General features: G+C 45.8%; 1 protein-coding gene across 1 annotated transcript in view; it reads right to left on the minus strand.

The window, feature by feature from the left end:
• Window positions 1-3,650: 3,650 nt before the first annotated feature.
• The window catches only part of LOC106603820 (folliculin-interacting protein 1), a 66,595-nt gene continuing 46,933 nt past the window's right edge, over window positions 3,651-23,312 (minus strand). The window contains exons 6-18 of the mRNA XM_045716265.1: window positions 22,816-22,907; window positions 22,075-22,158; window positions 20,462-20,533; window positions 19,154-19,289; window positions 18,287-18,488; window positions 16,339-16,424; window positions 10,807-10,953; window positions 10,089-10,258; window positions 6,693-9,162; window positions 6,378-6,543; window positions 6,018-6,218; window positions 4,874-4,989; window positions 3,651-4,171 (exon numbers count right to left, since the gene is read on the minus strand). Coding sequence (XP_045572221.1) covers window positions 4,093-4,171; window positions 4,874-4,989; window positions 6,018-6,218; window positions 6,378-6,543; window positions 6,693-9,162; window positions 10,089-10,258; window positions 10,807-10,953; window positions 16,339-16,424; window positions 18,287-18,488; window positions 19,154-19,289; window positions 20,462-20,533; window positions 22,075-22,158; window positions 22,816-22,907 — 4,021 coding nt within the window. The 3' untranslated portion in view covers window positions 3,651-4,092. The remainder of the gene's footprint in view (window positions 4,172-4,873; window positions 4,990-6,017; window positions 6,219-6,377; window positions 6,544-6,692; window positions 9,163-10,088; window positions 10,259-10,806; window positions 10,954-16,338; window positions 16,425-18,286; window positions 18,489-19,153; window positions 19,290-20,461; window positions 20,534-22,074; window positions 22,159-22,815; window positions 22,908-23,312) is intronic.

Here is a 23,312-nt window from a genome sequence, read left to right on the forward strand (position 1 = left end):
CCCCAGTTGTAATGGTCTAGAACCGCCACTGTGCAGAAGATAAGTTAGAGTTACCAGCCTCAGAAACTGCAGCCCAAATATATGCCTCACAGAGTTCAAGTAACAGACCAGTAGCAATTTTAGCATGTAAATCTTGGTGGTGCAAATAAACAAAACAAGTTGTGCCGTGACCCGGATTACTGGTTGCTGCGGAAAAGGAGGAGGTCAAAAGGGGGTGATTGTAACTGATGTGAAATGGCTAGCTAGTTAGCGGGGTGCGAGCTAATAGCGTTTCAATCGGTGACGTCACTCGCTCTGAGACCTTGAAGTAGTTGTTCCCCTTGCTCTGCAAGGGCCGCGGCTTTTGTGGAGCGATGGGTAACGATGCTTCAAGGGTGGCTGTTATCGATGTGTGCAGATGGTCCCTGGTTTAAGCCCAGGTGGGGCGAGGAGAGGGACGGAAGCTAAGCTGTTACACAGGCACGAGAGACAGTGAGTGAAAACGCCAACCTTCGTTGTTTAGCGTTTTTTTGAGCATGTTGAAAACCTCTCAATATAACTAAAATGTAAGTTAACTCATGATATTAAAGGCTCTTTATAGACAAGGCTATTTAAATAAAAACCAAAGGCACTTCCCTATGTGAAAAGGTAATGCAGTAACTTACTGTACGTTTGGTGGCATTTCCCTTTTAATTGGCATCATTCTTACTAAAATGAAACATGAATTTGGACTGAAACATTAATACTGAAAGTATGTACTGAGACACTTTCATCTACAACATTGGCATCTTTATTGCACAACATTCCCTTAAAATTGGGAAAGGATAATTTTAGAAACAATTCATATTCAAAGACATTATGTACAAATAAATGGAAATTAACTGAATATGTACAATTTACATTAACCGTTACACACCATACTAAATCATTTATTCATATATAAAGAGAAAAGTAGACATACCTCATAGAAATAATCAGGAGCTTTACAAAATGCAACAAGAACATATCCTGAAGGACCTAGCATCTTACATGATAAGCATGTAAAAATAATTTCAACCAGCAAAATAAATTCTTCAGAAGCCCCTGATCCATTCATGCCACATGTCCATTAAGACTCCATAGCATGGCACACTCTCCAGACAAAGTACTTCCAAATGAAATGCAACACGTGAATTTCATGGTTGGTAAAAATATTTATAAAAAAAATAAAAACAAATCTGTGGTTTAGATGTGGTTTTGTGTCTTGCTTTTGTAAAATCAATACAGCAATACATTTTTTTAATTATTGGTTTTGCCATAAACATTGAGTATAGTTTAAGGAACTGATACACGTATTGCTAACAGATATTCCACAAACTCTCCCTTTGTAGCATGCAATACAGCCGTAAACATAGTATGATGGTGTCAAAGCGATAAAAATATTTTAAACTTGTGAAAATATTTCAGTTTAAAAATATATGTAGATCATTTTTTGTTTATTTTCCCCCACATACCGCAGTAGAAATGAGCTCTTGTTGTATTCCAAAAATAATTAAAGGTTTTCCCCATTTTCAAATATGTAATTATTAACATCCCTTTTTCAATAGAGTTCAGCATTGGGTTCGCAGTTTTATTTGAACATTCCACATATTTAAAAATACAAATAATTCTCTCAGGCTTATCTCGTCGGCAACTATAAAAAGCGTGCAGCGTCGATCGCCCACAAAATATCTGAGGTAGTGCTGTACCTGTGATCAAGAATGTTAAAGCTACACTGCAATTAAGAATTACAATGAATGTGTATAAATTACCCAGATACGACTTCCAGGCCTATGTTTATATAATTAGTGTAGTTCATTTTCAAATGAAATCCAATGAATTATGGACCATTGAGGGAGACATCTCAGGTCAAGTACACTTGTAAACAAATACATGAAGAACACAGAAACATAATTGAAATAAAGTGAATATGACCATATTCAATACAAGTTAAAAAAAAAGCTCATCCTATCTACAGTGAGGGAAAAAGGTATTTGATCCCCTGCTGATTTTGTACATTTGCCCACTGACAAAGAAATGATCAGTCTATAATTTTAATGGTAGGTTTATTTGAACAGTGAGAGACAGAATAATAACAAAAATATAGAGAAAAACGCATGTCAAAATATTATAAATTGATTTGCATTTTAATGAGGGAAATAAGTATTTGACCCCCTCTCAATCAGAAATATTTCTGGCTCCCAGGTGTCTTTTATACAGGTAATGAGCTGAGATTAGGAGCACACTCTTAAAGGGAGTGCTCCTAATCTCAGTTTGTTACCTGTATAAAAGACACCTGTCCACAGAAGCAATCAATCAATCAGATTCCAAATTCTCCACCATGGCAAAGACCAAAGAGCTCTCCAAGGATGTCAGGGACAAGATTGTCGACCTACACAAGGCTGGAATGGGCTACAAGACCATCGCCAAGCAGCTTGGTGAGAAGGTGACAACAGTTGGTGCGATTATTCGCAAATGGAAGAAACACAAAAGAACTGTCAATCTCCCTCGGCTCCATGCAAGATCTCACCTCGTGGAGTTGCAATGATCATGAGAACGGTGAGGAATCAGCCCAGAACTACACGGGAGGATCTTGTCAATGATCTCAAGGCAGCTGGGACCATAGTCACCAAGAAAACAACTGGTAACACACTATGCCGTGAAGGACTGAAATCTTGCAGAGCCCGCAAGGTCCCCCTGCTCAAGAAAGCACATACACATGCTCGTCTGTAGTTTGCCAATGAACATCAATCATTCAGAGGACAACTGGGTGAAAGTGTTGTGGTCAAATGAGACCAAAATGGAGCTCTTTGGCATCAACTCAACTCGCCGTGTTTGGAGGAGGACAAATGCTGCCTATGACCCCAAGAACACCATCCCCACCGTCAAACATGGAGGTGGAAACATTATGCTTTGGGGGTGTTTTTCTGCTAAGGGGACAGGACAACTTCACCGCATCAAAGGGACGATGGACGGGGCCATGTACCGTCAAATCTTGGGTGAGAACCTCCTTCCCTCAGCCAGGGCATTGAAAATGGGTCGTGGATGGGTATTCCAGCATGACAATGACCCAAAACACACGGCCAAGGCAACAAAGGAGTGGCTCAAGAAGAAGCACATTAAGGTCCTGGAGTGGTCTAGCCAGTCTCCAGACCTTAATCCCATAGAAAATCTGTGGAGGGAGCTGAAGGTTCGAGTTGCCAAACGTCAGCCTCAAAACCTTAATGACTTGGAGAAGATCTGCAAAGAGGAGTGGGACAAAATCCCTCCTGAGATGTGTGCAAACCTGGTGGTCAACTACAAGAAACGTCTGACCTCTGTGATTGCCAAAAAGGGTTTTGCCACCAAGTACTAAGTCATGTTTTGCAGAGGGGTCAAATACTTATTTCCCTCATTAAAATGCAAATCAATTTATAACATTTTTGACATGCGTTTTTCTGGATTTTTGTTGTTGTTATTCTGTCTCTCACTGTTCAAATAAACCTACCATTAAAATTATAGACTGATAATTTGTTTGTCAGTGGGCAAAAGTACAAAATCAGCAGGGGATCAAATACATTTTTCCCTCACTGTATCACCTGTGCTTCCTGGTTAAACGGGTAAAAGATTGTACAGGAAAGTAGTAGATATAAAAAAAATATATTTTAGAATTGATGTCTTGATTATTATTTATACTCAACAGAAAAATTATTTGGCTTTCTTATCCTTTAACTGGGTTAAAATAATGTTGATGCAGAGGAGGGGGAAAAACACTGAAAAAGAAGACAATTGGCAACAGCAGCAGCATGCCTCTCTGGTCTGGAGTGGGCCAACAGAGCTTCACCTCTTACTAGCAGAGGAGACCATGGACTCGGCTGTCCCCTTGTGGCAGTATGTCTGTATGCCCAGTGGCAGTAGCCGAGGTCTCGGATCCATCTTTTGAATAGTATGCAATCTGGGATGCACACCTTGTCCAGGAGACACGTCCCGCCCTCTCAGAGCATCAGCAGGGCGTCAGTGAACAGTGTCAAGCCAACGTGTTGGGCCAGGGTGAAGCACAGTATCCGGCTGCTCCAGTCCACAGTCACCTGCCAACTCTGGCTTTGGTTCCATCTATTATAGCAGTATTTGGGCCACGTAGGGAGAGTGAGTGCTTGCCACCGCTGCCAGCAGGGGGAGGTCACTGGACTCAATACTGAAATAATAAGAGCCATGCTTAGAATATTGTACATAGGTGAGCAACAGAACAACAAGCCAAGGGTTTATTCTCCTAATTCAGTTACTGTGATTGTTAAATGAGATGTAAATAACACAGTGCAGTATTTTAAAGGCCCAGTGCAGTCAAAAACTTGATTTCCCTGTGTTTTGTTTGTACACTGAGTGTACAAAACATTAAGGACACCTTCCTAATATTGAGTTTTGCTTAAGGTTGGAGTAACACTTAACTTGTGAAAATGATAGTGTAAGAGCTGTTTGAAAAAAAGAGCCTGAAATTTCAGCATGTTTTGGCCTGCCTGGTGACATCACCATGTGGTAAATAACTTAATAGACCAATAAGAAAGAGTTCCAAACCTCTCTGCTAATAACAACTACGCCCTGGCAGTCCTCGCAAAATTCTTGAGAAATTGCTCTTGCAAAGAAGCTATTTTTAACCATTTTAATTGAAAACTATCACAGTAAGGTACTTAATTGTTACCCAGAAATGATTTGATATTGAGATAAAAACAGCTGCATTGGGCCTTTAAGAACAGAAAGACAACATGGATCACAATACTGATATCTGAAAAAAAGCGGGACCCTATTCCCATTGGGTTCTGGTCAAAAGTAGTGCACTATATAGGGAATAGGTGTCTTTTTGGATGCAGAGCCAATGTATAAAAACAGTTTAGGTGCTCACCCCAGGACCATCCCCAGCTCCTTGACGTGCACTCTAGTCTGTCCCTTCAGGTACTCTGCCAGCATTTTACTCTTGAAGTAGATCTCCTGGAGTCTGTCCTCAAGGTGCATTATGCACTGAGGAAAGGGATGTCAAACTCAATTACAACTTTATTACTGATTAGCCTTGTGTTAACGTGTTACTGATTAGCCTCGTGTTAACGTGTTACTGATTAGCCTCGTGTTAACGTATTACTGATTAGCCTCGTGTTACTGATTAGCCTTGTGTTAATGTGTTACTGATTAGCCTTGTGTTAACGTGCGACTGATTAGCCTTGTGTTAACGTGCGACTGATTAGCCTTGTGTTAACGTGCGACTGATTAGCCTTGTGTTAACGTGCGACTGATTAGCCTTGTGTTAACGTGCGACTGATTAGCCTTGTGTTAACGTGCGACTGATTAGCCTTGTGTTAACGTGCGACTGATTAGCCTTGTGTTAACGTGTTACTGATTAGCCTTGTGTTAACGTGTTACTGATTAGCCTTGTGTCAACGTGTTACTGATTAGCCTTGTGTTACTGATTAGCCTTGTGTTACTGATTAGCCTTGTGTTAACGTGTTACTGATTAGCCTCGTGTTAACGTGTTACTGATTAGCCTCGTGTTAACGTGTTACTGATTAGCCTTGGGTTAACGTGTTACTGATTAGCCATGGGTTAACGTGTTACTGATTAGCCTTGTGTTAACGTGTTACTGATTAGCCTTGTGTTAACGTGCGACTGATTAGCCTTGTGGTAACGTGCTACTGATTAGCCTTGTGTTAACGTGTTACTGATTAGCCATGGGTTAACGTGTTACTGATTAGCCTCGTGTTACTGATTAGCCATGGGTTAACGTGTTACTGATTAGCCTTGTGGTAACGTGTTACTGATTAGCCTTGTGTTAACGTGTTACTGATTAGCCATGGGTTAATGTGTTACTGATTAGCCTTGTGGTAACGTGTTACTGATTAGCCTCGTGTAACTGATTAGCCTCGTGTTAATGATTAGCCTCGTGTTAATGATTAGCCTCGTGTTACTGATTAGCCTCGTGTTAACGTGTTACTGAGTAGGGATTGTTTTTACAGTGTTAATAACTGCATAGTTATTTGGTATTTGTATGAACTTACAAAGTTGGGGGAGAGATTCATCTTGTAAAGCAGGTGGGTGGACTGGAGCAGGCTGGACACGAGGCTGGACACCAGGACCTCCTTCCCCAGTTTGTTGTTGTCCGTGGCTCGTCTCTGGCTGCTGGCTACCTGCACCGTCCACTTATCAGTGTCTGCGATAATGCAGACCGCCTCTGCAATGGGCTCATCCAACACTGGATGCTGCAAAAAGAAGAAGAGAAAATTTTGTGCTCCGACAGATGCAGACCAGATACAGCAGTGCACTCCTGTTGACGCCTTATGAGCCTCAAGCAAGCATAAAGACTCGTAATCCAGTTTCAACACAAACTTCAGTGCTTCAGGTATAAAGCAGTCTCTTACCTGTACAGCGTGGGCTAATTCTGACACGAGGCCCTGCCTTAGTTTGTCATCGTTGGGCATCCCCTGCAGAACAAAGTCCGGCACATAGGTTGTGCAGTACCCTCCGAACAGTGACCTCCCAAAGTTGGCAATGCTCGGTTTGGAGAAATGTTCCACCAACTTTGACCTGTTGATTTAAAACATGGCATAGATAGACATCAGAACATATTGTAACCCAGAAATGCAACTCACATAGAAGTTGATATGTGTCTTGAAAACCTAATATGAATGCCAACACGTTTATAAAGTTGACATCACTAGCAGTGTGTATCTCACCCAGGGAAGGGGACCTCCACCTCTTCCTGCCACTCATCTGGCTCCTGATCATCTCTGTAGTAGGTGTCGCTATCACTCTGCCTGTGGATGTCCTGCCCTGCGTCTTCACTCTCGCTGTCCCCAAGCGCACTGTCCGAACTCTCGTTCCGGGGGATCTCACAGTCATTAAGCGGGGCCCCCTTCTTTTGTTGGGCCCCTTTGGGGACGGTTACTGAAATCAGGATGCACATGTTCTGCTCAGCAGAACAACTTCTACAGGAGCGTGCCGCCGATGTGTCTGTAGAGCCACACCTACACCTGGACTGGACGTCAGCCTCCCCCCAACGCCTGGCCTGGACGTCAGCCTCCCCCCCACACCTGGCCTGGACGTCAGCCTCCCCCCAACACCTGGCCTGGACGTCAGCCTCCCCCGTACAGCGGGTCTGGACATCAGCCTCAGCCTCATCCCCACCAACACCTCCCAGTCCCACACCCACCTGCTCTGTTCCCTTCTGTCCCTGATCCCCCTGTCCCTTACAGCAACTGCTACTCTGGACTCCCGAAGGGTCCAGAAGCTCTTTCTGGGTTTTGTCCGTGCCGTTAGACAAGTCCAGGCATTTCGCCACATCGTCTATAGTCCTGGTCTCTACAGGGTTGTCATCACTGAAGTACTCGTCGAACAGCTCCGAGCACTCCTCCTCGCTGACAGGGTTCCACTGGGGCATCTTGCTGAAGACACGCATCAGAGTCTTCTTTCCGCCAGCGTTGGTCTTGGTTTGGTCGGGTGATGTGCTGGTAGTAGACATCACCCTCTGATCGCCGCCGTCACCACACCCACTCTGCTGCTGTTGTTGTAGCGGTTGCTGTAATTGTGATTGCTGTAGTTGCTGCGGTTGCTGTTGCTGCGGTTGCTGTTGGTGCGGTTGCGGTTGCTGCTGTTGCGGTTGCTGCTGTTGCGGTTGCTGTTGTTGCAGTTGCTGTTGCTGTTGTTGCGGTTGCTGTTGTTGCGGTTGTTGCAGTAGCGGTTGCTGTTGTTGCGGTTGCTGTTGTTGCGGTTGCTGTTGTTGCGGTTGCGGTTGCTGTTGTTGCGGTTGCGGTTGCTGTTGTTGCGGTTGCTGTTGTTGCGGTTGCTGTTGTTGCGGTTGCTGTTGTTGCGGTTGCTGTTGTTGCGGTTGCTGTTGCGGTTGCTGTTGCTGTTGCGGTTGCTGTTGCTGCGGTTGCTGTTGTTGCGGTTGCTGTTGTTGCGGTTGCTGTTGCTGCGGTTGCTGTTGCTGCGGTTGCTGTTGTTGCGGTTGCTGTTGTTGCGGTTGCTGTTGTTGCGGTTGCTGTTGCTGCTGTTGCTGTTGCTGCTGTTGCTGTTGCTGCCTCTGTTTCTCTTTGATGCATTTCTTGTGCTTCTTAATGTCCTCCTCAAGCTTCCTCCTCCTGCTCTCTGTGTCTGATCCTGGAGACTGGGGGTCGCCGATGAGAAACAGCACCTTGGTGGCAGGCTCCTCCTGGTGTTTTGACAAAAAGGGGCCGGGTACAGGTACAGGTACGGTCTTGTCAGGGGGCTTCTTCTCCAGTGGTATCCCAGAAGAGCGGAACACCTTGATGGGCAGACTCCCCATCCCCTCCTTCTCGCTGGCCTTGAACTCTAACTCGGTCTCAGGCTTCGTCTCCAGCAGCACACAGACCTGCTCCCTGGGGGAGGCGGAGCCCACACGCACCACTGTCTCCCTGGGGGAGGCGGAGCCCACACGCACCACTGTCTCCCTGGGGGAGGCGGAGCCCACACGCACCACTGTCTCCCTAGGGGAAGCGGAGCCCACACGCACCACTGTCTCCCTAGGGGAGGCGGAGCCCACACGCACCACTGTCTCCCTAGGGGAGGCGGAGCCCACACGCACCACTGTCTCCCTGGGGGAGGCGGAGCCCACACGCACCACTGTCTCCCTAGGGGAGGCGGAGCCCACACGCACCACTGTTTCCAGCTTGGCCTCCAGACAGGCGGTTGGTGACTCCTTGAGCGGCGTGGGCTCACTAACATCCTCCATGTGGATGATGGGCACAGCGTTAGTGTTGTGGCTGGAGTGGGCCTGGAGGACACTGCTCTTGGAGCCCTGGCTGTTGTTACTACTGTCCCCCTCCTTAGGGCCAGCCTCAGTGTAGGTGCTGCACTGCACGCTGTTGTTGCTGTGTGAGGGGTAGCTGCTGTCCTCTTGGGGCTTGGGACCCTGGCTGAGGTAGTCTCCGCTGGGCTTGTGCACGGTGACCAGTACATAGTCTGACTCCTCCACCTCCCCACGCTGCAGCGAAGTGGTGATGAGAGAGCCTGGGATGACGATGGCCTCGTCCTCAGTGCTGTCCAGCATGTGGGTCTCCAGCAGCTCAGAGCAGCGGATGAAGTAGGTGAGTACATAGAGGAGTCGCTGGACTAGCTCCCGTCTCCGCCCCACCACTACCGTCCTGGACAGACGCACCGGGGAGCCGATGGCCCCGTACAAGTCACCTAGTCACAAAACAAACACCACAGTTAACAACACATTTCTTATTTTCACTTGTTGCATAAGTAAAGCCACATTTAGAATATGAAAATGTGGTCAAATGTGTATAACTTATTTTTTCCCTTTAACATTTGGGAGAGTGAAGGAAATCTCCATCAGCATCACTGCTCAGTGCTGCATTTCTCCTGTTCAGCCACTATGTGGAGTTGTACACCAAAGTTCCAAACTGTGCCTGTACTAAAATGAAGCACACCATCTAGTATTTTTATATATATATATATATTTTTTTTTTACCTTTATTTAACTAGGTAAGTCAGTTAAGAACAAATTCTTATTTACAATGACGGCCTACCAGGGAACAGTGGGTTGTTCAGTGAAAGAACGACAGATTTTTACCATGTCAGCTCGGGGACTCGATCCAGCAACCTTCTCGGTTACTGGCCCAACGCTCTAACCACTAGGCTACCTGCCGCCCCATTTACAGCTAGTTATTGCTAATTATAGGAGCATCTTTTAATAGTCAATGATACAGAGATATTATTTACCATGAACTGATGAGTGATGGAGAGATATTATATCACTTGGAGTGATAATGAGTTTTATACCACCTAACAGCTTGAAAAAGCTAAAATAACAAACATGCAACCATGTTGGCAATGTAATTTAAGGATTTTGAGCACTGGCCAGCCGGGCTAGTAGGCCGCGATAGCTTGGGTAAAAAAATCCCCCCCAAAAATCGGTGCCTTGGGCTATTTGAAAAGACCCAATTTCACAGTCCTGTGGAGCTAGTTTGGCACATTTTCTACTAGCCTGGTCTGAACAGTACTAGCCTCTGGCTAGCTTAATCCCCATCCCACATGTACGTGGAAGCACTATCACATAAGACTGAAGAGGTTTTCAACCAGAGTCCTGGCCTGAAGTCTGTTCTTACCGAGCTGGGCCCACAGTGGGTTGTAGGGGTGGCTCTTGGCCAGCCTATCCACGCTCTGAGAAGAGTGTTTCTCCAGGAAGATCTTGATAGGCGGCTGTCCATTGGGCATGACAGTGGGCACCCAGGCCAGGTGGTTGGTGAGGATAGCTGTGAGGAGGGCAGGGAGGAACCTGGGAGAAGAGGAAGAGAGAGCGGTTGGGTTAGGCACAGACTGTCTGTATCCCAAATGGCACCCTATTCCCTATGGAGTGCACTACTTTTGACCGGGCGGAGAAGAAGAAAAACATTTGGGTGCCATTTGGGATACAGAACTAATAATGTCTTTCACTCTCTGTTTGACACATTTTTCTTCATCTCCACCACTGCAGCCTTGTGTTCTGCTACTTCCCTCTTCTCTATCTCGTGATCATTCAGAGATACGACACAGTGGTCACTGGTCAGTCTAAATCACGAGGCAGACCGTCATAGACTACTGCATACTAATGCAGTGAGTGGAACATCGGAGAAGTTCTATGGATGTCTTGCTACCAATTGATACATTGACAAATGATTCAGCTTGGTTTTGTAACATCGACATAACAAGCTAAAGATTGGCAGGGATTTCTGACTTTGCAGCTCATTCACTATTGAATGCAGTAGCAAAAACAATTAAGTATTGCGCACACACACAGAAACACACAGACAGACAGGCATACAGAGACAGACAGGAGCACTCAACTGGTTCTTTGAGGCCTGCTCCATGAGTAGGGCGAGCTCCCTCATGAAATGTCCACAGAGCTGGTTCTTCTCGGGGGCTCCAGACATCATGGTGAGCCAAACGGGCTCGGCCACGCGGGGCATGGTGTAAAGGTTGACGATGGTCGTCCTGGAGAGAGGGAGGGAGAAACACAAGCCATCATTGTCTCGGGGTGAACAAGCGGGCCACAGTTCTCAGTCCAGGCCCTGCTTACAAGGGAGACCCTCTCTCTGAGGCAATTCAGTGTCTGGAAATTCCACAGCGGGCAGCCATCCAGAGCTTTACACAGAGCTGAGGGAATCTCTGAGGATGGAGGAATGTGTGGAATTATAGGGCGGAATTATAGTTTTAGAGCCCAGAAGTTTACTGATGACTGAGGAAAACAAGTAGTGTAACTATGTAACTATCGAACAAGAGCTATAGGTTATAGACAGGATACGACAGGTAGTAAGGAGATTGATGATTTGTACAAGGTCTTTCCCAGACAACAATTCACAGAAATGAAAGATGAACACCAATAACCCTACTTGAACCCAGGGCTCAAGTTACCTGACCGACAGGCTGAAAAGGCGCCTCCTGTTAAAACTGTAGCGTTGGTAACATAACATTTTGGGCTACACGGTTTTTAACAGACTTTTAACTGAATTTTGACACACTGCAGGGTAATATGCTGAAATGGCTTAACTAGAATCTTGTTATAATTCAACGAACACCTAACTCCAGAACCGTTTGGTAAAGTTCATCCCAGCAACACTTCTCAGTATCTAGTATGTAGTAGCCTATTAAAAGCCTCGGTGTGGCATGGGTTGTGACAGCTCTTTCCCTGACGTGGGGAAGCCAGCTCAGGGTCTATCCTTACAGCCCGTCTGAGCAGCTGAACTTTAAGGTAGCGACGGACGTGAAGGTATGTCTAGTCCAGTGGACATTTATAAAACCAACCGCATCTAAGTTTAGACTTCATTCATTCCCTCTGACCTCTATACCGATTGTGCAGGCAAAGCATATCAAGTCAGTCAAGAAACGAAGAGACTCTTGAGCAGGTGCGCATTCAGTTCGATTCAACGTTTGACTGTTCATACTAAACGACACGTTTCCCCAAAACGGTGCGTACCATTCTTCAACAGGTAGGTTTGCTCCCGTTTGGTGGGTGTGGCCTGATCAATATGGGTGTGACCATTTAGAAAATGTCTAAACTCCAGCAGCACTCACGCCATACAATCTCCCTCTGGAACACCATCATTCTTCAACTGGCCGTTCAGTACATTACCGTTTCCGTTAAATGAACCGCTCTGTGGTACCGAACGCAACCGTTTTCTTCAATATCCCGACCCTGACAGATATCCAATCAGCATAATGCGTGTTTCTATGTAGGTAACACACTGCAGTGCCTCCCGAGGCTATGGGTGTTGGTTAGGCCAGACAGACTGTGGCTATGGGTGTTGGTTAGGCCAGACAGACTGTGGCTATGGGTGTTGGGTAGGCCAGACAGACTGTGGCTATGGGTGTTGGTTAGGCCAGACAGACTGTGGCTATGGGTGTTGGTTAGGCCAGACAGACTGTGGCTATGGGTGTTGGTTAGGCCAGACAGACTGTGGCTATGGGTGTTGGTTAGGCCAGACAGACTGTGGCTATGGGTGTTGGTTAGGCCAGACAGACTGTGGCTATGGGTGTTGGTTAGGCCAGACAGACTGTGGCTATGGGTGTTGGTTAGGCCAGACAGACTGTGGCTATGGGTGTTGGTTAGGCCAGACAGACTGTGGCTATGGGTGTTGGTTAGGCCAGACAGACTGTGGCTATGGGTGTTGGTTAGGCCAGACAGACTGTGGCTATGGGTGTTGGTTAGGCCAGACAGACTGTGGCTATGGGTGTTGGTTAGGCCAGACAGACTGTGGCTATGGGTGTTGGTTAGGCCAGACAGACTGTGGCTATGGGTGTTGGTTAGGCCAGACAGACTGTGGCTATGGGTGTTGGTTAGGCCAGACAGACTGTGGCTATGGGTGTTGGTTAGGCCAGACTGCGTCATGTAGAGAGTAGAGTATTACTTTATTAATACCAACTTGGGAAATTGTTTTATCACAGCATGCATCATTAATGACTTACAATGACCAACACATGATAAAAAAAATTAAACATTAAACACATAAGGGCACATGCACCATAGTATCCTTAAAATAATAGTCGGATTCAACTGCTGTTTTCTATCCTACTCTGAGGGGAAAACAAGTCAACAACATCAAAAGGCATATCTTGTGTTTTGCACCATCATGTTCCATGACCTAAGAGGCCTAAAAGTCAAAAACAAATATACATCAGTGGATGTATATTTAGACGCTGAAGGTGAGATATTTGAAATATTTGTTTTTTCCTCAGTGAAATTGGCCTTCCTGCTGATGGCACTGACATATAATTAACTATTCTGGTAGCCTGGACACTGTCTGAGGAAGATCGTGTTTCCTCAGCTGGTGCTCGGTTTGCTGTGGCACTGCACCAGCAGGCATATGACTGCAGAAATGGTAAGCCTTCAGCTAGGAGAAAGAGTCTAAGCATGTGGCCAGTGGTGCAGAGACACAAGCCGCCCCACACGTCTCTCCTTTCCCTCCCTTTTCATCACTGGCTCTGCAGCAGTGGGGTTCCCAGCATGCACTGGGAGCAGCAAGGGTGTAGCTTGCGCTTCATCACCGGGTGCGAGTGTGGACAGGACCGGCAGGGACTGCGTGCTCCTTCTCTGCTTACAGTGCAGATTATTAATGTGCTTATTTTGGCTGGGTCTGAGAAAACACCCTGTCTGGACGCTACCCAGTTAGGAAGGTCAGATGATATCTACGTCACTGACTATTGTTATCGTTCTAATTCTCAGTGTCCGTTGAGTTTTTTTACTCTATGAAAGCTTAACCAAGTTTCTTCTTCCCAGAGGGCCAATACAGCTGCATTCCGACAAAAACATGGTTTCACCCATGGTGGTTTACATGCCCCACTATGGGTGGTGTCTCCTCATCGCTACACATTGCATCATTATTTCTAGGCAGGGAGTTGAGTGGTCTGGGCCTTAACTTCTTTTGGATAGGGGGCAGTATTTTCACGTCCGGATAAAAAAACGTACCCGATTTAATCTGGTTACTACTCCTGCCCAGAAACTAGAATATGCATATAATTAGTAGATTTGGATAGAAAACACTAAAGTTTCTAAAACTGTTTGCATGGTGTCTGTGATTATAACAGAACTCATATGGCCGGCCAAAACCTGAGAAGATTCCATACAGGAAGTGCCCTGTCTGATAATTTGTTGTCCTTCTGTTGCATCGACATTACAGCATCTGTGCTGTAACATGACACTTTCTAAGGCTTCCATTGGCTCTCTAAAGCCGCCAGAAAGTGGAATGGGGTGTCTGCTGTCTCTGGGCAAAGTACAACAGCAGAGTTTGTAAGTGGTCAGCCTGGGGACAGTGAGACAGATGCGCGTTTGAGACTTCTAAAAAAATTTCTTTCAGCCTTTGAATGAATACAACGTTGCCCTCCCAAGCTTACTTATGGCACCCCTCATGTCTCTATTATACCTGATGATTAATAATATACCTGATGATTAATAATATACCTAACGATGAATAATATACCTGACGATTAATAATATACCTGACGATTAATAATATACGCAAACGTCCCACCTTGCCCAGGGAGGTTAATCGTCAGGTATATTATTAATCGTTAGGTATACTATTAATCGTTAGGTATACTATTAATCGTCAGGTATATTATTAATGGTCAGGTATATTATTAACCGTCAGGTATAATAGAGACATGAGGGGTGCCATAAGTAACCTTGGGAGGGGTTGAGTGCAGGGAAAAGGATCCCATGTAGCAGTACTGATGAGGGGAGGAACCGTTTAACCTCTCTGGGCCAGTGGGACGTTAGCGTCCCACTCTATTCAACAGCTAGTGGAATCGCGTGGCGCGAAATACAAATACCTCAAAAATGCTATAACTTCAATTTCTCAAACATATGACTATTTTACACCATTTTAAAGACAAGACTCTCGTTAATCTAACCACATTGTCCGATTTCAAAAAGGCTTTACAGCGAAAGCAAAACATTAGATTATGTCAGGAGAGTACCCTGCCAAAAATAATCACACAGCCATTTTCAAAGCAAGCATATGTCACAAAAACCAAAACCACAGCTAAATGCAGCACTAACCTTTGATGATCTTCATCAGATGACACTCCTAGGACATTATGTTATACAATACATGCATGTTTTGTTCAATCAAGTTCATATTTATATAAAAAAACAGCTTTTTACATTAGCATGTGATGTTCAGAACTAGCATACCCACCGCAAACTTCCGGTGAATTTACTAAATTACTCACGATTAACGTTCACAAAATGCATAACAATTATTTTAAGAATTATAGATACAGAACTCCTTTATGCAATAGCAGTGTCAGATTTTAAAATAGCTTTTCGGCGAAAGCACATTTTGTAATATTCTGAGTACATAGCCTGGCCATCACGGCTAGCTAATTTGACACCCACCAAGTTTGGCCCTCACCAAACTCAGATTTACTATAAGAAAAATTGTATTACCTTTGCTGTTCTTTGTCAGAATGCACTCCCAGGACTTCTACTTCAACAACAAATGTTGGTTTGGTTCCAAATAATCCATAGTTACATTCAAATACCTCCATTTTGTTCGTGCGTTCAGGTCAGTATCCGAAGGGTGACGCGCGAGCGCATTTCGTGACAAAGAAATTCAAAATCTCCTGCTGTTTTTCGCCCAGAGACGGGAGAGACGTCATTCCACTTTCTGGCGCCTTCTGAGAGCCAATGGAAGCCTTAGAAAATGTCACGTTACAGCAGAGATGCTGTATTTTCGATAGAGATGCCACAGAAGGAGAACAAATTGTCAGACAGGGCACTTCCTGTATGGAATCTTCTCAGGTTTTGGCCTGCCATATGAGTTCTGTTATACTCACAGACACCATTCAAACAGTTTTATAAACTTTAGAGTGTTTTCTATCCAAATCTACCAATTATATGCTTATTCTCGTTTCTGGGCAAGAGTAGTAACCAGTTTAAATCGGGTACGTTTTTTATCCGGCCGTGCAAATACTGCCCCCTAGCCCCAAAAGGTTAATAATATACCTAACGATTAATAATATACCTGACGATTAATAATACACCTGACGATTAATAATACACCTGACGATTAATAATACACCTGACGATTAATAATACACCTGACGATTAATAATATACCTGATGATTAATAATATACCTGATGATTAATAATATAAATAGTGATTAATAATACCTAAAGCTCAGAAACCAAACCTATCACTATTAAACTAAGGTGTGGATTAATGATCTACTGCACTCTGACATTTTATCCGAGTCCCTATTACAACAAACCATGCCTCGACGACCCCCCCCCCCCGGTAACAAGCTAAGGGATTTGCCTCTGCTACATTCTCAGTGCGGTTTGCCTTGGTCTCAGTAAACACATGACAGTAACTCACCTGAATTCATTGAGGCCATCCACCATGCGGCTATAGGCCAGAGCCCTCTGACTGGAATCAACTGATCGCCGGCTCATTTTCATGGCCTTTTTAATGAGAAAAGAGGCATGTTAGAGGCATGCCATGTAATTAAAGAGGGAGGGGAAGAGTGGAGAGAAGAGCAGTAGGCTACACTAACGTACAAGAACTGAGACCCATAAATACATACAGCCTTCAGTAAACATGGTGCTGACAGATCTAACAGAAGTCAATGGTTTTTATTTCTCAATTTTAGGCCAACATACACTGCATTCGGAAAGTATTCAGATCCCTTGACTTTTTCCACATTTTGTTATGTTACAGCCTTATTCTAAAATTGATTAAATTGTTTTTTCCACCCTCATCGATCTACACACAATACCCGATAATGGGAAAGCAAAAACAGTTTTTAGAAATTTTTGTTCAGTTTAAAAAAAATAAAAAGCTGAAATATCACATTTACATAAGTATCCACACCATTTACTCAGTACTTTGGTTGAAGCACCTGTGGCAGCGATTAGTCGAGTCTTCTTGGGTATGACGCTACAAGTTTAGCACACCAGTATTTGTGGAGTTTCTCCCATTCTTCTCCGCAGATCCTCTCAAGCTCCGTCAGCTTGGATGGGGAGCGTCGCTGCAGAGATGTTCGATTGGGTTCAAGTCCGGGCTCTGGCTGGGCCACTCAAGGACATTCAGAGACTTTTCCTGAAGTCACTCCTGCGTTGTCGTGGCTGTGTGCTTAGGGTCGTTGTCCTGTTGGAAGATGAACCTTCGCCCCAGTCTGAGGTCCTGAGCGCTCTGGAGCAGGTTTTCATCAAGGTTCTCTCTTTACTTTGCTCCATTCATCTTTCCCTCGATCCTGACTAGTCTCCCAGTCCCTGCAGCTGAAAAATATCCCACAGCATGATGCTGCCACCACCATAGGGATGGTGCCAGGTTTCCTCCAGATGTGACACTTGGCATTCAGGCCAAAGAGTTCAATCTTGGTTTTATCAGACCAGAGAATCTTGTTTCTCATAGTCTGAGAGTCTTTAGGTGCCTTTTACTGAGGAGTGGCTTCCGCCTGGCCACTCTACCATAAAGGCCTGATTGGTGGAGTACTGCAGAGATGTTTGTCCTTCTGGAAGGTTCTCCCCTCTCCACAGAGGAGCTCTGGAGCTTTTTCAGAGTGACCATCAGGTTCTTGGTCACCTCCCTGACCAAGGCCCTTCTCCCCAGATGGCTCAGTTTGGCCGGGCGGCCAGCTCTAGGAAGAGTCTTGGTGGTTCCAAACTTCTTCCATTTAAGAATGATGGAGGCCACTCTGTTCTTGGGGATCTTCAATGCTTCAGAGGTTTGTTGGTACCCTTCCCCAGATCTGTGCCTCGACACAATCCTGTCTCGGAGCTCTACGGACAGTTCTTTTGACCTCATGGCTTGGTTTTTGCTCTGACATGCACTGTCAACTGTGGGACCTTATATAGACAGGTGTGTGCCTTTCCAAATCATGTCCAATCAACTGAATTTACCACAGGTGGACTCCAATCAAGTTGTAGAAACATCTCAAGGATGATCAATCGAAACAGGATGCACCTGAGCTCAATTTCGAGTCGCATAACAAAGGGTGTGAATACTTATGTAAATAAGGTATCTGTTATTTTCAATACATTTACAAACATTTCTAAAAACCAGTTTTCGCTGTGTCATTATGGGTATTGTGTGTAGATTGATGAGATATAAACATTTTTTTAAATCAATTTTAGAATAAGGCTATAACGTAACAAAATGTGGAAAAGGGGAAGGGGTCTAAATACTTTCCAAATGCACTTTACATTGTATATGTTTAACACACTGAGCAAGTCTGATTAAATGTAGTATATCTAACATCTGTCAAATACACCAGGGAGACTTCCACACACCGACCACAATATCCATGTGAGGAGCTCCTCACCTGTTCAATGGCACTTTTTAGTTTGTTCATGTGGCTCTCAAAGAGGGGGAAGTGGGAGAAGAAGAAGTCCTGGAACTTGATGTTCTCCTCTTCGTCCTGGGAGAGGAGGAAGATGACACCGATGGCTATCTTCTTCTTCCTGGCCACGCCCAGGCTGGGACCTCCGCTCTCGTCCGACATGTTGAAGCTTTCTTCCACAGACCTGGAGCAAGGGGGAAAGCCATAAACATCAACCTAAATCTATGGGGTTGCACAGAGAGAAGTACTATGGAGAAGTGAACAACAGGATTCTTAACAGGCTAAAGTCCAAGGACAAAAGAAAAGGTAAATGATGCCTTACAGAGGAGTATGATGGCATAAACTCTCAACCTGGGGCTGGGGGAAAACCATAGACAATAGGTAACAACAACAAGCCATGGATGTCTACGATGGTGTTGATATAGCCAGGACTGAGGTGCTGATCTGTATCACGTCTTTGCAGTGTGATTAGAGTCAACATGTTTTTCTGCATCTAAAAAGACACAGGTACACAAAGTCAGAGAGCTCTACAGCTCACCTTTGACTTCTGGGAACTGGTTGTAGGCCAATACATAAATATCATTTGGAACAGCCTACTGGTCATTTACTATTCAAAGCAAATGCCAGCGCCAGTGTAGCTGCTATGTGTAGTTAGAACTCAGGGAGTGAGCCAGTGGGCCCACACACTACCATCACCATACTGTTCAGTTATTTGTATATAGCAGTATGCCTGCTGGAATTAGAGGAAGTCCTTGCGGGTTCCACTTCACATGGGCCTACGAGAAGCCCTAACGGTGGGACACCAGAAGGAGTGTGTGTCAGTAAATGTGTTGAGCTGCAGTCTCTCACCATCTTGGGAAGACTCCGTTCTCCAGACTGGTGGTCTGGCTGCGGAGCCAGCGTCTCTGGTAGCTACTGGCCTGGCTGCTGGTGAGGGAGGAGCCCGGGGAGGGGAACGGAGTAATCAACAGACTGCTCAGAGACGCTGTGTAGGGAGGGACGGAGGGGGAGGCAGAGATGGAGCGAGTGAGAGGAATGAAAGAGGGGAAGATGGGAGCACAGAGAGAGCCATAGAAGTGTAGAGAGCAAAAAAAGAGGATTTGAGGAATGAGAGGATAGACAACAGAAGGAGAGAACAGAAGAGTCAGTGATTCAGTCAGTGAGGTTACTCACACACAACAGAACAGGGGAAAAACACATCCACACTGCATTAGTTCAGCTTCCCACAGCCCACCCTGATTATTAGAGCATGGCTGGGACATTCAATATCACCTCACAGTCACATGATGTTACAAGAAAAGCTGGCCCAATACCAGGTAGGTGGAGGGTGTATGCAGCTCACGTTGCTGTCACGTAGGCATAGATCAAAGAAGGGATGCCAAATGTGTGGGTGATTGACGACTAGGGGGGGCGTACGGGAGTAGGAGGAGTTGAAGGAGTGTGTGTGTGTCTGTATGGTAGAGGAGAGGGGACCAAATTAGAACTTAATTTACTAGTAAGAACTAGTACAACTTAATTTACTAGTAACGGGTTGTGGGAGCTGCTATATTTAAGCATATGCATGTTCAACAGAAAGTGAGATTCCCCTCATGCCGCTGATGCAAGGGCTGGGGGTCAGTTTCCACTGCACAAGGTTCTCCAGCATCTCTCTCCTCCACACCCCTATAGAGGATGGAGGAGGGCTAAACTCTGGCAGCGGGGTCAATGGAAAAGTGTGTCTGTTAACGTCTCCGCTATGCCAACATTACAGAGGAGGATGGAGCATAAGCTGGTGTCGCTAAATGGTCTCAAATGGCACCACAATTCCCTACATAGTGCTCTACTTTAGACCAGAGTCCTATGGGCACAGCCCTGGTGTCACTCTCACTCCAGTTTGACCTTAAAGAGAAGGAATGCTATGTGGAGCTGACCGGTCTGCAGCCGTGACCCAGTAGAATATGGATTCATCTAAACCCATTAGTTGCATCCCTCTTGTTTAGAGATGGTTCAGCGAGAGAGAAAACACTGAGGTGAATCTAGTGCCAATACCTACTCATCTAGTTACATCATCTCAGAGACACACAGAGGCTGAGTCTAGAGAGGCTGAGTCTAGAGAGGCTGAGTCTAGAGAGGCTGAGTCTAGAGAGGCCAACCCTGGATTTATGTAAGAGTCATTACCTGATCTGGCGATGCCGCTGTCTCTCTCGTCATACAGGTTTCTGCCCGGCATGTCCATGGGGTTACTATGGCCTGCAGGAAAGAGATTGGAGGGGAAAGACTGAGAAACAGATCAGGCAGACTCAGCTCAGCAATACTGAGGAGCCCAAGCAGGGAGGGGTACCAGCGTTTATCCCACCACCACTCTCAAAGCATGGGGCCACCTTCACCACCACACAACATTCATTTCACAATGACCAAGCCCACTAATGACATACCAACACAGTACAAGACACTTCCTACAGGCCAAACCACAAGCAGGCTCTGGCCCTCTACTACGGTACTGTGGTGTGTTGTGTCGTTCACTCTAACGCCACTCTGTTGAAGCAGGTGCAGCATCGGAAATACACAACAACATGTACGCTTGTATGTTCTCAGATGTACTTAACATCTCGCTAACACAATAGGTAAAATAACAAAATTAAAGTTCACCAGCGCAGAAACCGCAAACCCCTCACTTGCATGTGTTGCAAAGGCATCGTTTGGTGTTGTCCTGTTGATGATTTACGGTCAAATCAACACAGGCTTTGCTGCAAAGCGTCCGTGCCCCGCCCACCCTGGCCTGCGACCTAATGAGCATTCCACTATTGCATAACTGAAGAGCTACATGCCGTACCACCGAGCTGTGGCTTACAGAGGGCTGCATGGAGGCTATTTACAGAACACCACCCCTGTCACCATCATTCAGAAGTTATGGGAGGGAGGGAGGGAGGAGGGAGGAGGGAGGGAGGGAGGGAGGGAGGGAGGGAGGGAGGGAGGGAGGGAGGGAGGGAGGGAGGGAGGGAAGGGGAGGTGGTGGGGGGACGGAGAGATTATGGTATGGAGGGTGGGAAGGAGGATTGGAAGGAGGATGGGAAGGAGTGATGGAAGGAGTGATGGAAGGAGTGATGGAAGGAGTGATGGAAGGAGTGATGGAAGGAGGATGGAAGGAGTGATGGAAGGAGTGAGGGAAGGAGTGAGGGAAGGAGTGATGGAAGGAGTGAGGGAAGGAGTGATGCGGAGGAGTGAGGGAAGGAGTGATGGGAAGGAGAATGGGAAGGAGTGATGGGAAGGAGTGATGGAAGGAGTGATGGAAGGAGTGATGGGAAGGAGTGATGGGAAGGAGTGATGGGAAGGAGTGATGGAAGGAGGATGGGAAGGAGTGATGGGAAGGAGTGATGGGAAGGAGTGATGGAAGGAGTGATGGGAAGGAGTGATGGAAGGAGGATGGGAAGGAGTGATGGGAAGGAGTGATGGGAAGGAGTGATGGAAGGAGGATGGGAAGGAGTGATGGAAGGAGGATAGGAAGGAGGATGGGAAGGAGTGATGGAAGGAGGATAGGAAGGAGGATGGGAAGGAGTGATGGGAAGGAGTGATGGGAAGGAGTGATGGGAAGGAGTGATGGAAGGAGTGATGGGAAGGAGTGATGGAAGGAGGAAGTGAGGACAGTAGGGAGGAGGGAGTGAGGACAGTAGGGAGTACAACAACCAGCAGCAAGCACCCTAAAGCAGATATTGAGCATGCCCGTAGTACACTTGCAGACACATGCAATGTATGTACACGCGCATGCAACTGCACACGAGCACACTGCAAACCTGAAAAGAAAGAGGCACTCTTGATGAGGCGCAGAGGGCCCTGCTCAGAGAAGGCCCGGCGCGGGCTGCAGAGCTGAGAGAAACCTGCGCAGCACAAACGGACGGGGAAAAGAGACAAACAAACAAGACAGGACATGAACCATGGTAAGTAATGAAGCAGGAGGTCATACTCCAACCCAATGGAGAGGGGGGACAACCAGAAACAGTTTGGGATCACAATGGCTACATTTAGACATGCAGCCCAATTCTAATCTTTGGTCTTTTGAGCAATCACAGATCTTTTCACATCAGATATTTTCCAGAGCTGATCTGATTTGTCAAAAGACCAATTGGTGGAAAAAAGATCAGAATTGGGCTGCGTGTCTAAACGCAGCCATTGTGGTCCCAAACTGCTTCAGGTTGTCCTGAAATGGATGTTAAAAAGAGGGAAAAGAACACAAACAAATGTGCCTGGAGAATACAGAGAATACACCTGGATTCAACTGAAGTCAATTCACATGTAGCAAACTTCCAAAGACAGTCAGTGTATCACATACAGTATGTACATTGATAAAACGATAAATTAAGATATGATGGATAAACGGAGTTAAACAAAACAGTGCTTCAGTACAACCAAAATAACTGAAAATGCATAGGTGTTGATATGAACAGTATACATCCATTCATGTCCTTTATGTGCGAGACATTGCAGGTGCCAGTCAGTTGTGATCTGGTCCTGTCTGTAGTTGTTGTTGTGGTTACCTATGTTCCCCAGGAGGCCGTTGGTCACAGTGTTCTGATCCGGCCTCAAAGAATTGGGGTCCTGACCCATGAACTCCAGGCTGTCCTGCAGTCTGCCAGGAGCACAAAGACAACAGCGCAGGTTCAAAGGGTATCGGGAGAGATTAAGATCAAGAATAAAAAGGAGAGCGAGAGCAGGTTTAAAAAGGAGAGAGAGAGAGAGAGAGAGAGAGAGAGAGAGCAGGTTTAGAAAGGAGAAAGAGAGCAGGTTTAGAAAGGAGAAAGAGAGCAGGTTTAGAAAGGAGAGAGAAAGAGAGAGCAGGTTTAGAAAGGAGAGAGAGAGCAGGTTTAGAAAGGAGAGAGAGAGAGAGCAGGTTTAAAAAGGAGAGAGAGAGAGCAGGTTTAGAAAGGAGAGAGAGAGCAGGTTTAGAAAGGAGAGAGAGAGCAGGTTTAGAAAGGAGAGAGAGAGCAGGTTTAGAAAGGAGAGAGAGAGCAGGTTTAGAAAGGAGAGAGAGAGC

Source organism: Salmo salar, chromosome ssa04, assembly GCF_905237065.1.
Source record: "Salmo salar chromosome ssa04, Ssal_v3.1, whole genome shotgun sequence".
Classification (NCBI taxonomy): Eukaryota; Metazoa; Chordata; class Actinopteri; order Salmoniformes; family Salmonidae; genus Salmo; species Salmo salar.